General features: G+C 41.2%; 1 protein-coding gene across 3 annotated transcripts in view; it reads right to left on the bottom strand.

Moving 5' to 3' along the window:
* The window catches only part of LOC117459541 (A-type potassium channel modulatory protein KCNIP2-like), a 112,178-nt gene that overhangs the window by 65,180 nt on the left and 28,411 nt on the right, over positions 1-18,587 (bottom strand). Inside the window, exon 1 of one of the 3 annotated variants that reach the window (XM_034100384.2) lies at positions 478-560. The exons of the other annotated variants lie outside the window; for them this stretch is intronic. Within the exon in view, the coding sequence (XP_033956275.1) occupies positions 478-496 (19 nt within the window). The 5' untranslated portion in view covers positions 497-560. Of the gene's footprint in view, positions 1-477; positions 561-18,587 lie in introns of those variants that run through there. 3 annotated transcript variants of the gene reach the window in all.

Genomic DNA, 18,587 nt, shown 5'->3' with positions numbered 1-18,587 from the left:
CACATACACACATACATACATACATACACACATACACACATACATACATACATACGAACATACATACGAACATACATTATGCAGAGGATAATCATGAAGCTGTTTGATATCTATGCTTTGTATGTTCTCTGTCTGAAGATGAAACGAAGCACTCAGACGTACTGTATACACACACACACGTGCACACAATTGACAAACACACACACGCGCAAACCCTACTCGTGCAGTCACGCTCTTTGGAACAAATGTGCTTGTTTTGTTTTTTTGCAAATCAGGAGTGCATCTGCTCTACCATCATTTAGATAGAAAAACAACTCAGCCATGGACACAGGACACCGACCCATCAGCAAATAGTAAGCCCTGCTATAAACACAACAAACTCCAGTGATGGCCACCTTCACTTTGCTTCTGAACTGACGAAAAACAACTCAGCCGTAAAAGCCCTGGGGGTGAAAGTGGAAGTTTATGGGTGCCTACCTTCAGTGAGTGTTCCCATGAGGAAGTGGTAGAAATAGCGAGCCACCTTGGTGAGCTGCCTCTTGCACCTTTTCCTGCACTGGCTCATCTTGGTGCAGCTGTGTTGGAGTGGAGGTGATGATAGTGATGATATAGTGATGGTGTCGGCTAGTCTGCCGAGGGAAGCTCTCAAGGTAGGAGGAGGAACTGAACACTGTAAGTGTGTGAGTGTGTGTATATGAAAGTCTGTTTGCGGCTTCCTCGCTTCTCCTCTTCACTCACCCCTACTCTTTCCTCCCTCTCCTGTCCTCCCCCTTCTCTCTCTCCCTCTCTCTCTCTCTCTCTCTCTCTCTCTCTCTCTCTCTCTCTCTCTCTCTCTCTCTCTCTCTCTCTCTGCTCTGCTCTTCTCTCCACCTGTAGGGCGCTGGCTGTCAATCAGCCAGCAGCGCTCTGCCTCCTCCCTCTCACGTTCTGAGAAGCTCCTATCTGGCCTCTCATTGGCTGAGAGCGGAGTGTGCCGGAACATTACGGACAGGCGCACATGCGAGTGTGTGTGTGTGTGTGTGTGTGTGTGTGTGTGTGTGTGTGTGTGTGTGTGTGTGTGTGTGTGTGTGTGTGTGTGTGTGTGTGTGTGTGTGTGTGTGTGTGTGTGATATACTATGAGCAGACTGGCTTGAGTGGCAGGTGGTGGTTATTCTCTCTAGCTGCACACTCCTACATCTTGTTGATGTTTTTCCTACACTCAAAACTCATAAAGAAGACAGCTTCTGAGGGTGTGTGTGTGTGTGTGTGTGTGTGTGTGTGTGTGTGTGTGTGTGTGTGTGTGTGTGTGTGTGTGTGTGTGTGTGTGTGTGTGTGTGTGTGTGTGTGTGTATGTTTGATCCAGCAGGAGGTTCAGTAAAGTGACAGAGGAAACAAAGCAAACCCATTAATTAGCGCCACGCACCGTCCTTCTGTGTATGTCTGTCTCCCGCCTGCTCATGAATGGTATTCATAACAGTGAGGAAAGAGAAGTATAGGAGGCGGAGTGTAGGAGCAAAAGTGAAGCTACATGAAGAGACAGGTAGAGAGGTGGAGATGGGGCAAAAAGGGGAATACATAATTCATATATTTCACTCCTTTCTCCGCCATGGTAACACTTAAGAAGAGAGAAAAAGCCTGACAGGGGAGAAAGACAGAGAGGTTGTCGGACAAATACTGTCTCCAGCAGCTGATGAACGGATTATGTATTGCCAGCAAAGAGGAAGGAGGAAAGAGAAGAGGGTGAGAGGAGGAGTATTTTGCTAATCGTGTGGCACTGAGAAAGAAAGGTATTTATATAAAGTTGTCATTCTTATCAAAATGTCTAAATGTGACCACTGGTCACTTAACAAGGAAACCAACACACTCTCACTCCCTAAGCGTCCAATAGCGACGTTTGGTCAGTGTCCGTGGCGTCCAATTGTGACGCTCCTCGGCTCCTTCAGCGTCATAAAGGGACGCAAATAGCTTTCAACTGATTGCAATGTATTCCCATCTGCGTCGGGATTTGACGCTCATGGAAGCACGGCATTCGTTTGTGTCGGCTGCCCTTAAAGGTAATGTGAGCGTCCATTCCCAGGAGTAAAGGATGGCAGAAGACACTACACTACCCAGAATCCCCAGCTATCGTTTGGACTACACCATGTGCTCTTGACAAACCCCGTGATAGTCCTCAAGCTCTGTGATTGGAGAGTGTGTTCTGAGGGTTAAGCCGATTCTCGAACAGCACTTGAAATGGAATGGAACCACGGCAAACTGTCCAAAACTGGATTTGAACGGGTCCACCGCGTCCCCCCTCCCCCACCCCGTCCCCAGAACTACACATGCTGGCTATTCTGTTTCGCAACATGTTCTCTATGGCACGTCTCTACTGGGAGTTGTAGTTTTAAAAGATGTTTTCGTATTTCCAATAATAAGAAGTTGCCAGTATTAAACTGTGTACATCCCTGGAGGTTTAGGGGACAGGAAACACTCACATTTAAAACATATAATTAATAAATGGGTGAAAATTGCTTGTGCCCATTATGGGCAGTATTAATATATATATACCCACATGCCAGCTAAGGTCAGAAGAGCTTTATTTAACAGCTGGTCTTATGTGTGTGACCCCTGTTGTTAATTGATAACATTACATTACATTAATTGATAAGCCTGAAACATGCACTTGTCAAGGTTCAGAGGCACATTTTGCAAATATGGCAGTAGCCATCGATCAGCTTAAGATAAGATATACTTTATTGATCCCAAGTTGGAACATTTGCGTTACATCAGCATGTGTAACAGTTAAATATGCAGTTGTGTTTATTTGAAAATCATTTAGTATAATCACACAAATTCTGTGTTTTATATTCAACAATTCTGTGTTCTTTATTTATTGATTGTTCAATACCTGACAAGGCCGGAGATGAAATATCTACATACATCTTATAAGAGTATAATACATTATGTATAATATCAGTTAAAATAAGTGCTTCAACATAGTTAACATTGCTGGAGGTATGCACAAATATTGATAGATGTCTTGTAATGCACTATTGAGGAACCGGCAACCCAAGTTTTTCATTCACTGCAGAACTACACTTGAAATCTTGAAAGGGATGTGCAAAATAGTCATTACATACAGTCTTTAATTAACTATTAGTAGAGAATAACGAGTAATGTATACTTTATAGGGATCGTATTAATATCTAATAATAAAAATAATTAAATTCAATAACATGCTTTAACCACCAGGTGTCCCTTTATATCAGCTGTGCACCTTTATGGTGTAAATACAGCCTATCTACCAATTGGATCAAATATAAAAGTGAGCCGAATTAGTGTTGATACTGCAAGGAGACGTATTGTGTGAAAAGAAATGTAAGATGTTGTTTAATGGCTGATATATTTATGATCCACGTCACGTTTTCAGTTCCTCATGTTTGTCTAGAGGTCTTCTCATCAGGGCTCTATAAATACAGAACTACGGCAGATATGTAATATGTAATGCAGCCGAACCGTGTATTACAATGCCGTTATGTGATGACTTTCAAAGAGAAAAGCAAGCACACTCGGAATAAAGTATTATTATTATTTTTTTTAAATGTTTTCGGTCTGTTTCCGGTATTTGTTAATGACGATGTGCTGTGAGATGTGAGCCTGGAATTGCACAGGGGGGAAATAACGTAGGCTATCTTTAGATGCGGATTTTGTTAAACTAATATGTTTAGGCTGTGGACCAACACTATACATTGATGGGGAAGGGGGTAGCAATAAAGATAACACCATTAAACAGTTACACAACATAACAGAAATAATATCGATAGCAGCGTCCCTAGCAACCACCTTGGTAACAATGAAAACGTCGCGATTTCCTGAAGTAATCTTCGTAATAACTAGCAAACTAAAGATCATGTACATCCACTGCACACATAATCTGAAATAACAACTCATATTTCTCACACACTCACTTCATCAAATGACATCAAAACGCATTTTAATGGCCAAACTAACTTTAAAATAGGCATTTTCCACCTAGAATAAAACGAAGTTCGGCCATGTTTTCTTTTTCTGCAGGGAGAAATTTGAAGATCATGTGACATAGACGCCAGCCATCGGAATGAATGGTGAAAAAAACGGGGTTTGTCAAACAGAGCACATGGTGTAGGCCAAACGATAGCTGGGGATTCTGGGTAGTGTAGTGTCTTCTGCCATCCTTTACTCAGAAAACATATTTGTTTCTCCGAATCGAAGGGGAAAAATACAAAAGCATTGCACACAATTTAAACCAATCAATGTTGTGTAATTAACAAGGATAATCTGGTGTTTTTTAGTCGATGAGTAGTGCAGATATCACTGTAAAATCAATCGACAGTAAGGAGAATACTTACTTCCGGGTGTACAATTCTCCGTTATCCAATGGGAATGGACGCTCACATTGCCTTTAAGGGCAGCCGACATAAACGAATGCCGTGCTTCCATGAGCGTCAAATCCCGACGCAGACGGGAATACATTGCAATCAGTTGAAAGCTATTTGCGTCCCTTTATGATGCTGAAGGAGCCTAGGAGCGTCACAATTGGACGCCACAGACACTGACCAAACGTCGCTATTGGACGCTTAGGGAGTGAGAGTGTGTTGAGGAAACACACTCCTTTTGTTTCCCCTGTTGATGCATTATATTGTTTCTCCCTCACATTACCCTACTACCCTTCCATGATGTGGAATTAAAAGTGATTACTGTTACCACAGCAACCCCTGACTCCATGGATTGTTCTGGTAGTCTGAGTGACACACACACACACACACACACACACACACACACACACACACACACACACACACACACACACACACACACACACACACACACACACACACACACACACATATCTGTCAGTGTCTTAGGTCAAAGAGAAAATCTATCAAACGTCAGGCAGATGCTTCCCCTAAACGTTCTTGTTTTCTTTCTACAAGCTCTGTACTCTCATTCTCATTATGGAGTCAAAGAAAAGGGTCAAAGTAAAGGTGAGTGTTTGACAGCGAGCTGTTCTGCACTCGATGCACCACTGTAAGTCAGAGGAAAGAGCACTGACACAACCAAGAAACACAGCAAGATTGTGAGCATGTGGGAGGCCAGATGGGAAAGGTTTTTCTGACTCAGTATGAGGATTACTCACTAATTAATAATGCTGAATCATGACTTCTTGGTTCAGGGATCTATAATGATTCAGGTTGGGATTAACTCCCATTTTATTTCAGTGTGAATGTAGGGATTGACACATTCCTACGTCGCTTACTGCAGGTACAACTCTGCAATTTGTGCGTGGTTCCTATTGGAAACCTGTCAGCTCAGAGTGTCAATTATCATTAGGCATCATTCAATAACCATTAAGAATAAATGTCTTCCTGTAACCCACCTAGGAAATAACCCTTTGTTGTTTTACTGACATCTGTTGTGCCCCCATCCTCCGGTGTTCACTGAACAACAATAGCATACCATGCATGTTTCTATTTTATTTGATACCCTCTTCTAATGCTGCTATATACAATGGCTTGTTTCCTGTAGAAATACCTCCACTACTGAGTTATTTAATGTAACCGGTGTTAGACTTTAGTTTGGGTGTTACAATTTCTGCATTTGCACACGGCCCTGACACACAATGGGATTCATCATTATAAAAATACAAGTGTGGACCATGCTTCACTTTAAGAACATATGATGAATACATCTGACATTCTTATGATCTTTCTCAAGCAAACAGTTAAGAGGAACTTAGGAAGAGGTGAATACATGAGAAAACATTCTATATTAACAATGTATCACATGACTACTTGTATGTGAGAGGCCTAATAGTGTTGATCACAAGAAATCTTGGCTGTATTGAGTTTAAGCTTATTTCTTTACAGGCTGCATCACTACATAATTCACTCTCAACCCCCTCATCGTTGTTTTTGGCCACAGCTACAGTAGCAGCTGTTTTTAGAGAAAAAACTCAGAAATCCATCCAGCTGTATTTGTCTGCTGCCTTCAGGCCCTGTCTTCATATACTGCCAGTATACTGCATATCTGACTCTGACAACATGTTGTAAAATATTATCTTATCCATATCGCGTAGCTCAACACTTATAGCAGATTTAATAACATTTCCCCAGTGAGGAAGAATCTCAGATCACATTTATAGCCAAATATAAATGAAGTTGTAAAAACGCAAATTATACTCATAAAAGAGAAAAATAATCCTAATAAAGTCTACAGCAGCATTATAGACAATGAAGGAATAATCATCCCCCTTGTCACCTAATTATGTATACACATTTATTCATATCTTAGACTACACTGTAACTTTTATCCATGTATTTTTTCTTTTAATGTTTATTTTATTAGCTTTTCTTTTTAATGACTGATTTTAAATGCCATTTTCTTAATGTCTTTCATTTTTTGTAAAGCACTTTGAATTGCCTTGTGTTGAAAAGTGCCATATAAATAAACTTGCCTTGCCTTGCATTTGAGTGATGCAAAAATACTAATTTCAACACTGATCACACACTTAAAAAACACAAGGTCACAATGTAGTTTGAGAAAGACAGTGAGAAGATCCATACACCTACTAAACTGAAGAAGAACTGAAGTGAAAGATTGAGTAATCAGTGCAGCATGAGGGATTACAGACTTGCAGTGGTGACTGTTGTATCACTCACACACGCACGCACGCACGCACGCACGCACGCACGCACGCACGCACGCACGCACGCACGCACGCACGCACGCACACACACACACACACACACACACACACACACACACACACACACACACACACACACACACACACACACACACACACACACACACACACACACACACACACACACAGACGGGATTAGGGTGTATGATCTGATGTTAAAAGGTCCAAGTCTAATACTGCAAGCTTTTTGGTTATTAGTATATTAAGGAAAGGAAGAAAAAGAAAGGTAACCAATATGTATATGTCTAGAATTTAAAGCAAGGCAAGTGCAATTCTAGGTACAACACTTAACCCATAAAACAGGAAGGGATCTGTTTGGGACTCTGAACTGATCTTTGGTTTAAGGTAAATCCGTATGTCAGTCAGTCTTGATGATTCTGCCATTAGCACAATAACACCCGGCTAGATATTTATTAAAACAATTAAAAAAAGTTGTGCATTTGTTTCAGTTCCTCCTCACAGTAGTCAGGCTATTTCAATGTGTTTTAAATAACCGTTTGTGTGACAGAGCTTTATGGTCAAACACCAGAACAGCTGCTTAATGAGCTGCAAGTTAGGAACTATTGAGGGTGTTTACTTTACCAACTCACAGCGATCACAGGTGTTGCTGACTGTTGCAGTTTGAGATGAAACATTCAAGTATATGCTCAAGTTGTACTTTGTCAGATCATTGTTGGCAATTGCAAAAAAGAAATGTGTTAATATAAAATTATTTGAATATTTGGGGCTTTTTATATTTTATCATCATGTAACAAAAATGAAAGAAAATACAAAGTAACTATTCCACTTATTGTATAAAAGTTATGAATGCCTCTATAGTGGATTGCTCAAATGCACTGTTCATTCTAAAATGGCCCTATAACAACAGTATGTTTAGGTTACTTGTGGAAATGTGGAAGTTGGAACAGAATTTGGAAGTTTTTTTCTGAATCAAAAATATCTGAAACAACCAACTTAGCGACAAACTTATGAGAAATGTAAACTTTAATGTTTTTGACCATGATTGTGACTCAAATTTGAAGTCAGAAGAAGTTTTGTCTTCTCTCAGAATATCACCTGTCACTCAGACACATGTCTTCCTTCCAGTAAAGCTACATAACTAACACCAACATTTCAGCTCTGACACTGTGGGTGAGGTAAAACATGTCAGACCCTCTCACCCACATATCAGGTAGCCTGCAACACTGATGTGCCGTCAGCAGAGCCAAGCAGACAGACAGACAGACAGACAGACAGACAGACAGACAGACAGACAGACAGACAGACAGACAGAGGAGGTACAATTAGTGTCAGGATGAGCTGATGGTTACCAAGTATGAAGATGAAGATTTTTAACAGGAGGGTATGGGGGAGGGGATTAAAGGAGTGGAAGGAGGGCTGTGGCTGCTTCAGATAGACAGATCTGCATGTGTTGTTGTTTAAGAAACTTTGACACACGTCCAGGATTTGTGCCAAGACTCCCAAGCTGTGTGTGTGTGTGTCAAGTCTTTCCATCTAGGAGTGTGAGTCACCACCACCAAGATGTCCAGAGTGTGAATCCACACTGCAGTCCATTAACAACTAACACCAAGAAACACAACAAAAACAAAGAGCACAACAGCTGACACGGAAAGCCCTTTTAGCACCAATTATCAGCTGACAATACCTTTTGTTATAAGTGTTGATGTTTTAATTGAGGCGTCAATAAAATGCCAGCAGCTCTTAATTGTGTTCATTCAAGGTCTTAAAATAGTGCCAGTCTCGAAATGTCAGTGATCAAAAAAGGGGGAAGTAGACAGACAGACAGACAGGGAGAGAGAGTGATTGGATCCATCATTAAGGTGGAGACCCTGGAGGCCTCAGAGCTGTGACTGTCAGAAACATCATCAAGCACACTGGATATCTGGGTCTTTTCTGGCAGGTCAACTGGAGGATAAATCTACACGACTGTCTGATTGACCTCACCTGCTTCCCCCTTTTCTTTTTCTAAACTAAGGTTTGTCAGCTGCAGAGGGAAAATGTTATGAAAGATCACATTTGTGAGTTTCGCAGAACGTCATAAGGACCCGCGACTCAACCACGGATAAGCGGGAGAAGATGGATGGATGGTCATAAGGATTTTTTCCAGATTTGGCACTGTGCAGCAGTCTGTGCAGGCTGCCATATGAGCACAAATGCACACAGGAATGTTGGAGGGCAGATGTTGGAGGACAGACACTGACACTCCACTCAAGTGTCTGGCAAAAACACGTGCACATACACACACACATTTGTTTTTAATACTATTTATGTGGCAGGCAAAGGCACCAGCTGGTGAAACCCACTCAACAGTCTATTCACTGTGAGCATATGACTTAGAGAGAAGACAGAAAGGGAGGAGCGAGAAAGAGGCACAGGTGGAAGCACTCGGCTCAGACCAACGCCTGCTCAATTTTTTTGTTTGCCCTCTGAAGAGTTGTAAAATACAAGCAAGTGGGGATTGGACGTGGATTATAAAACAGCATGTATATAAAAGTTCACATTTACAGTGTGCAAGTTTGACAAAAGATAATCTGTGTGGGCTCAGGTATTGATTTAAAGCTGCTGATTGTACTGGTTTAAAGATAGAGGTCAAATTAATAAGGAGTGTTTCTTAATTCAAACATCCAGTAATAAAGTGATCTAAATAAAAGCATTTGTCAACTTGAATTAAGGTGTCAAGAAGACTTCCCACTTTCGCAAAGAATCCTGTGTTTTTATGTTTTATGTGTAAACTAAATAATGATGTTCTTCCCTTCACCTCATATAAACACAGATTTCAGATACCGAAGTTAATATCTTATACTTTTCATATGATAAACATTCATCTTACATTATTTTAGACATGCACAATCACATAAATCAACCCTAACACTGTTTTTCCCTCTCACATAATATAACTAAGTCCCACTTGTATATTAGATTTATAGATTTCTATGATAGCATCATTCGATTCAAATGAACATGAAAGCAGATGTTGGGGATGTCACACATTTACAGTGAAACAGAAAATAATGGAGGGTAACTAAACAGCTGAATGAGCAAGGCAATCATCCGTATCCATGGGGACGTCTTCTGCTGAGGAGATTGCGTCCAACATTTTACCTATTTGTACCCTCTCCTTTGATGTGCTGTGAGAGTTCTGACTTTATATGGAATAACACTCCATAGTGAAGATATTGCGGTGGGGTTCAAATGAAAAAAACATCAACACGATTTTGCCTATAATTGAAGGTTTACAACAGATAATCCAGATTGTTGGTGTAAATGATGATTTTCTCCAAAAAAAACGTACTTCACACTTTTAAAAACCTATAATGTGCTTAAATGATATGATGCAGAACTATAAACAAATATCAAAAGGATAGGTCCAAGAATCTAAACGCTCACCGAGATGAAGTCTATGAATAATTGATAAACACAACCCAAACATCACCCAAAGATGAACTGACAAGGATGGCAAACAACAATAAACAAACACAGTTCAATAAAGTAATAAGAGAGCACTTACAGTCTCCATGTCTGATCCGTATTGATAATTAACAGAAACATACTGTTTAATCATAAATGAAATAGTTTATATTATTTATTTATAACTGTAGTTCTATGGAATAAGCTCCATGGCGCTGCTGCCATCTGCAGGCAAAAAGCAAAGCCACGTCTCCAGGAGCAGGCATCGCCCGAGGGAAAACAGATGGACTGTGAGAGCACAGGGGAAAATAAACATATACAAAACTTCCCAAACACACTCATTTACATTCAACTTTACTGGAGTCCACATAGGAAAGAGGAGGTGTTAATGAAGCTGAAACTCTAAGTGACTAATGATACATGACTCTTCCAGCTGGGAGAGAAATGTGACTATAACACTTCAAATTAATTACTAATTAATCTTCCTTGAAAGCTGTTCTCAAGATAGGAAAATATGGATTGGAACATAATTAGTTTTTGTATGTGTGTGTGTGTGTGTGTGTGTGTGTGTGTGTGTGTGTGTGTGTGTGTGTGTGTGTGTGTGTGTGTGTTTGTGTGTGTGTGTGTGTGTGTGTGTGTGTGTGTGTGTGTGTGTGTGTGTGTGTGTGTGTGTGAACACATTTGCCCATGCGTGATATTTAGTCATCTACTGTATCGATTAAAATGCTAGTCAGTACAGACCTTATATTTATTTTCTCCATCCCAGCAGTGACCACTAGTGGACAACATTTGAAAGGCAGAGAAGTATATTCAGAAAACAGCAAGAGTATGACAATAAAAGTAGTAAAGTCCCCACCAAGCAAAACCATAAATATTCTGATGTACCCTTACCGTACATTAGCTTATGATCTGAAATCTCCTAGTTTAGATTTGCAGGTACAACTCCACCAGAACACGTTTATTTTTCCTTTGAGTGTCTGCATTCACTGCAAAACTTAAAATACAAACCATATTTAAACAGATGACAGAAGGCCAGAAAAGGCGACTGGCACTCCATATTAAAAACGAAGAGAGTGGTGTTCACTGTTGTGTCCAGAGACTCGAGCAGTTGGCTGTACTAAACAGTGTGGACCAGTAGAGGGCAGCTACAGACCATTAAACACAGCTACTATAACTCCCTCAAAGTGAGACACTTGTTTCTTCCTGCATGTTCGGGGACTTGCCCATTATAATGCCCTGTAAGCTCATAACAAAGCAGGAAAATACATATAATATTATACATGCCAATACATTATACATTGAACTAATGCATTTCCTAAACTCTGCATCAATTATGAAGTGGGAAAGGTTGGCAACCGTACAAATTATGAATCAAATAGAACAAATGTATTGGTTTTATGTAACTTCCTACCAAACTCGGCAAAGCAATTATTTGGGCTGACTTTCCTTCGATTAATGTCTGGCACCAGTTTTTTTCTTTTTCAGATTTAAGGATCAGACTTCTGCTTTGGTGTTTGCACTGGGCATCACATTGGTCTGTCAATCTGTCCGTTCAGCATTGTGATGGTGAACACGAGGTGAAAGGTCATGAGAGGACATGATGTGGTCAGGGATTCATACAGAGGAGGAGCAATCAGAAAATACCGGATTTAAATCAGTGGGATAAAAACCTGTTGCTCTTGTAAAAGTATCTTTGGCCTCATTTTTGTGAATAGGAACATAACAACACATACGTCTCAAGCCATGACTCTCTTATGTGCTACATTAAAGCTACACAGACACTGTCTCTCCTATTGTTCTAGGATTGTATTCCCAGTGGGAGTTCCTTAAGACTCCTTTGGATAAAGCCAGGGATGAAGCAAGCACTGTGTGAAGGGTGAGGAAGGAATTGGGGAAAGACCCGGAGGAGACAAGACTGACAAATGAACAGTGGGAGATTAGAAGAATGGATCACTGGGCCAAGAGGCCGATAAGTAACCCACAGGGGAGATTATGTGGCATTTACACTGTTTTTATAACCAGCAGAGGTTACAAAAGAGCAGCAACAAATCACATGCTACTACCGGCACCTTCTTGGAGGCATCACACATTCTGGTATCTGATATTCCTTAAGTGTCGACATAAACTCCTGCCATCACGTTGCCTTTTTACATCCTGCTCCACTCCTATTTACATGTTTTCTTCTAAGTCATGACGCTCTGCATTTCCTCTGAAGCCTGTGTCTCCTTTCCTCTCGCTGTCATACCCAACCTCAGGCTGCTTGACTGCTGCCCCCCCCCCCTTCACTGCCTCTCTCCCTGCCTGTCTGACAGCAGGCAGCAGGTGTTTAGTGACTCCCAGATCAGAGAGCCTCGGAGGGAGACGGAGCCCCTCTGAGCCAGGCTGCCTGTGTAGGAGGAGGAGAGAACATCTACGCTTCCATCTTCGAGTAGGTCTGTGCTCATCCCACAACCACACCAGTTCAATGTGTGCATGTGTCTTATCCATGTTAAATGTTCCTGTGCTTCTCTTAAGGGCTTAGAGAGCAGTGCTATTTTTCAAGAGTCATGTGAGCAACTTGCTAATGAGTTGAGAGAGGCTGTGTGGGTGCATCGACTCATATTTCAATTGAGATAAGAGAGGGAGTTAAAGAAAAACTTAAAACAGCATGGCTTTCAACATTTTTTTAAGACATATTTCCTTCTGAAAAGTCCCTGTTTCCTTTGTTCTGTTTGTTGTTTTAGGCTGTCATAATGCTCATAGTTGATAGGATAAGTGCACCTTTCATTTGTAAGAAAAAAAAGGAAAAGAAAAACTGCATCAGTAGATTTGTTTCCTTTTAATAATAAAAAGAAACTGTCATGTTAAAATACTTAACCTGTTTATGCCCCTTCAATGCATGAATGTGCTTTCTTTACAATGTTTGCTCACCATACATGTTTTACTCTGCTATTTTCTGCATCCCCCAAAATGTACAACTTCTATGTTTACACTTGTCAATAAAAGAAAGAGGAAGCATTGTACTATAGATAGAAACAAGTAAAATATGGAGCTGCAGATGGGGAAAGAGGCAGACATTATGGTCCGTTTTTTTCTGCAGTACTATACTTCCCGAGTACTATTAAGTATTATAGTTAATGATTGGTCTTTTGACAGCAACCATGTGGTAAATCGGATGATGGAATTACAAACAGCTGATGAACATTTCTGACATGCCAAAATCCATCTGATCATCCCACACTAGACAACAGGGTTATGTAATTTCAGCAGATATCTGGTCCATTTCTAAAATGTATTTCATTCGGGTTTAAATCTGGAGCTGCTTTGCCCTCTGCTGGTGAGTTCAGCTTTTTATTCATCAATGAGCACAAAAGTGTTTAGGATACCGTTTAAGTTGACATGGACCGCACATCCCTGGTTGAGGCAGAGAATTGTCCTAAACCCTTTTTGGTGCCCATGTCTTCAATTTGTGTTTCCTCTTCATTGCCAGCCTCTGTTAGCTTCATGGCTTCGTGTGAGCTATTAACCAGGGGCTCAGTCTGGTGAGTGTGATGAGGACAGCTGCTGGGGTAAACAGCCCATCTGTATCTAAATGATATAATCAGTCGTAATGGAACAGAGGCCCATCAGTCCCATTGCTGTCAACCATCAGAGGACAAGGGGTCACCTTCAGTGTGATTTAGGCGCGCTCCATCTGATAGGAGAGACTCGCCTGTGCAACTTCCATATGTGTGTATGGGAGTGTGTGTGTGTGTGTGTGTGTGTGTGTGTGTGTGTGTGTGTGTGTGTGTGTGTGTGTGTGTGTGTGTGTGTGTGTGTGTGTGTGTGTGTGTGTGTGTGTGTGTGTGGGCGTGTGTGTGTGTGTGTGTGTGTGTGTGTGTGTGTGTGTGTGTGTGTGTGTGTGTGTGTGTGTGTGTGTGTGTGTGTGTGTGTGTGTGTGTGTGTGTGTGTGTGTGTGTGTGTGTGTGTGTGTGTGTGTGTGTGTGTGTGTGTGTGTGTGTGTGTGTGTGTGTGTTTGTTTGTTTGTTTGTTTTATCAGCTAGGATACGGTGTCAGGAGTGTCGTTTGTCTTTCAATGAGCTTCAAGCTACTTTCAGATCAAGTTCTTTGTTGTCCACATATGCGAGAGTTTACAGAATGGCTCAAACTCATGGCAGAGACTGCCTTTGAGATTATGATCGCCAGGGTAAATAACGTCCCAAGCAAAATTAGAGAATATGGCATATCTTCTTGGCCTATATTAAAGTTGCATCGTCTTAGGGAGCGTACAGCGTACTATGTAAGGAAGTCTATCTGTATATGTATATATATGTTGTAAATGTGTATTTATGCGTTGCTTTATGTGCATATATGTATAGGCATGTGTATGTGTAAGAAGTATTGGGGTGCCGAAGGGTTGTTGTTGCATGCCTATAAGTTGGATCCCTTTGGTTTTGTTTATGTTTGTTCTGCATTGATGTATATAATGTGAAAAATGTAATACAAATCTTAATGACAACAAAAACAGAAGAAACTAGAAAATGCATTTCCTGCAGAAAATGCGTGCGAATGCTGTAAACTGTGAACATGTATGGCTGAATTTAGCTGAAAATGCAGAAAAAGCTGAATGTGTTATTAGCTGAATGGTAGCTGCTTTTAGCAAAAAAAATGCAGAAAGGTATAAACAACAACATGTATAGCCTTGATGTCCTGAAATAGCTGAATAATGTAATAGTTGAATGTTTTCTGCAGCTGAAAATAGGCTGAAGGAGTTAAATATCAGATATAAGTAGTAGTGAATGAATTTGTATTAAGATGAGAAAAGAATGTAAAAAGGCTTGGGAAAGCAGAAGAATATTTGAACTGCAAACTTTTGAACTAACTTGATGGTGAATGATCTGTCGCCATGGCAACGGCATTTGATGACATCCCATAATACTCTTAGATGTGTTGATGGCTGCATTGTTACCAAACCTGTGAAGTTTTGGGCCATTTCGAGTATTTTCACTGAAGTTATGAGAAAACCGTGTTTCATGGTGAGCATTGTGTTGCCATGGCAACGGCATTTGAAGAAATCTCAAAACTGTCCTGGAGATGTCTTCACGGCTGGACTGTTAGCACACATGTGAAGTTTGAGCACTCTTTGAACATTTGCATAGGAGTTATAGTGACATCATATTTTATGGCGAGGGAACGGCATATGGTGAGATCTCAGATTTGTCGTAGAGCTGTTGAGGCATGGACCGGTGATATACAAGTGAAGATTGGGGGACGATTGGACAGTGTCGATTGGATTTACAGCCTCATCGTGTTTCATGGTGAGTGGACTGTCGCCATGGCAACAACATTTTATGACACCCCATACTACGCTTAGATGCATTTATGGCTGCATCGTTATCGAACCTGTGAAGTTCTGGGCTGTTTGGAGTATTTTCACTGAAGCTATGAGAAAACCGTGTTTCAAGGCGAGTATTGTGTTGCCATGGCAACGGCATTTGAAGAAATCTCAAAACTGTCTGGAATCGTCTTCACAGCTGGACTGTTGAAGTCTGCTGCATGTCAGTTGGAGTGATGACATCATCGTGTTCCATTACGGAGCATCCACACTACAGCTTCAAAAAAAGCTTGGATCTGGGCGTGTCTGGAGCTTGGGGATTTTATTCAAGCAACACGACCAACAACCAATCACATGAATCTCCCGCCCCCGACATACAAAGCAAAAAAACCCGGGGATTTTATGGGAGCAATATATATATAAACTCCCCAAACAGGCGAAAACCTACCAGTTTCACCCACTGTCTCTGCCACCTCCCTCCATGCCTGGTTCCTCCGGTTTGTATCCCGGTAGGTGAAGAGGGTCTGGTCATACAAAACCGGGTGATTTGCTACGGCGATAGTTAGTTTCTCCTCCAACTTTTTTTGAAATATAGAAATGAACGGCGGGATATCTCTCCCAGCTTAGACGCGGTTTGATTGGCTACGGCTTCAGCTGTCAGATTTTGCGAAACGGGATTTGATTGGCTGGCGCTGGCTACTCCGGCGTCTCCGGCGGAGACGGACCGCTCTGCTACCCACAATTCAGTTCGGCGAAAAAGCGAGGCAACGTGACGTCACCCCATTGAAAGTGAATGGGCAGATTGGAGTTGTCGACGCTTCCGACGCTGTCGACGCTGTAGTGTGGACGGGCCGTTACACAGGTGTTTATAGTTGAGCTAACGAGCTCTGTAGAGATCACAGGTTTCCATTGTTCTGATTGAGAGATAAACCTCTTACATGTGAACGTTTTGTGGAAGAACCGTAACAGATATCTGTGACATTTCAAAACGTGAAGCATGTCAACGAAGTTGAGTATCTGAAGTGTAATTTTTGTGTAGTTTCGGGTTAATAATGTGGCCTTTTTGGCAGTTTAACTAAAGGTGTGCGGCTGCTACCGTGAGGAAATATCTGCCTGAAATTACAATGGGCTTCAATGGAGGAATGTTGAACGTTTTTGTCACTTAATGCCCTCAAGAGGCATTTTGTCTAATATTTGTTCTTATTTTATTTTTATTTTCCAACCTAGGAGAGGTTTTCCTACGTTTTCCATGAAAAAATGTGTCTGAGGAGTGTAGGGTTTGGGAAGTATGGCAAGTTTAAAACATTTTTGGGGGAGAATTTTGAGCTGTCCTGCACTCTGTTTTGAGATCAAAGCACTCTAGAGTTAACGAGCTGCTCCCATCCACTCTAATGTAAACATCTGAAAAATGCCTCTCTACCAAGCTCCAAACTAAATTCAATATCTCAGAATGTTTAAAAGATATCAAAAGTAAAAGTCAAGTTTGAATAGCTGAAGGTCATTTGAAAGTTGGAATGAAGGGTCTGGCTGAAATTATGTGGAAGGAGATGCATTTGGCGCAAAGTGTAGGAAAACAGGATTTGAAGGCATCTCCCATTGACTTCAATGTAAAAAAAAAGAGTTTAAAAAGCTGAATATTTCAAAAAGTATGAAATATTTTGAAAAAGTTGAAGGTTTCCCATCGATTCCTGAACAGGCTGAATAGTTTAATATTTGTAATGGTTTCTGTAGCTGAAAATAAGCTGAAGTTATGGAGTGGCAAAGTATTGGCTGAAATAAGTTTAAGTTTAAGGGGAAGAATAAAGTTTTGATGTACTATAGTGGAATGCTGTAAACAGCATTCGCACTAAATATATAATTGGACCTTTCACAATGAGGGAATATTTCATCAAAAAGTGTCTCTGGAAAGGTTATACAGTTATGAGAGCATGCTGAGCCTGAGCATGGTTAGTGTCTTCACCAAGAGTCCACATTAATATCAAAACAGGCCCTAACCAAAGGCTCGTACCTACACCTTCTCAGCTCACTAACATAGGACACCTTAAAACAATGAAAAAAATGAATATACCACAAACTTCTTGACAGCTCCTCCATTTGCGCTCATGTTACATGTCTTATGAGCCTGATTTGATCCCCACTAAGAGCACTAATAGCAGCTTTGATCATGACAAGTGCAGTACTTACACTACACTCTCCTAAAGTAATCCCTCACTTCTCTCGACACCATCTACAGATTTCTTAAAGAGCTCTCTCCGTCTGTCTCTCCAGCAGGGCTGCAGCTGAATTTTCCAAACCGCTCTCAACTACATTTGTAGAGAACACTCTTGCTTCTTAAGTGCCTCCACTAGTGGTTATTTCTGCTGGAAAGTGGTGTATGTGTGTGTGCACGGACATACCTCTGTATAATGACACTGGAACAGGGTAACAGAGATCCTGGATAGTAAAGCAATGGAAAATAGTTTTTCCTTGTTGCTGTTTCTCTCCAGATGTGGGAAGGGAGCCAGGGGTTAAGCAGGGTGAACGCATCCACTATAACAACACAGTGATGAAAGATCAGACACTCTGCACACTCTGCAGCATTCAGACCTGACAATGTAAACACAAACTCACACTACACAGACAAAATTCTTTCAGAGGATAACAAATTATGTTAAGAGTTGTATCGATTCGTAGAGGACTCACAACTCTGCCTGTAAGTTCTCTCCAAACAAGCTCCTCGATCCTCCATCATAGTAAACACAGCGGTTATGTAAGACACAGAGGACAGTGAGTATGTGTGTGCGTGGGGGGCGAATGCTAATGTGAGCATTTGTGTACAGTTCTCGCATGAGCGTGTACTTGCACGTGTGTTTGTGTAAACGAACATTAGCTCAGTAGAGAGAAGCTCTACCTGGCTGAATTCACACAATCACCCGAAGGCTCATAGGAAATCAGTGGGCGGACAGGTATGGATCGGTGACAGGACGAGGAGGAGGAGGGCGGGTAGGTTGGATTGGGTTCACTCTCTAACACACTTTAATGCTCTCGTTCTCTCTCAGGGATTCTTCATCTTCTTCTCTTCAAAATAACTGTACCTGTGCTGAGTGGTTAAAAGCGGAACATTCAACAGTTACACAACTCTCCAAACACCTGAACTTATTATTATCTGTACAAACTTTGGGTAAATAACCAAACTCATTTTCC

This window comes from Pseudochaenichthys georgianus, chromosome 15 (genome assembly GCF_902827115.2).
Source record: "Pseudochaenichthys georgianus chromosome 15, fPseGeo1.2, whole genome shotgun sequence".
Classification (NCBI taxonomy): domain Eukaryota; kingdom Metazoa; phylum Chordata; class Actinopteri; order Perciformes; family Channichthyidae; genus Pseudochaenichthys; species Pseudochaenichthys georgianus.
This window is presented reverse-complemented; position numbering and strand designations above follow the sequence as displayed.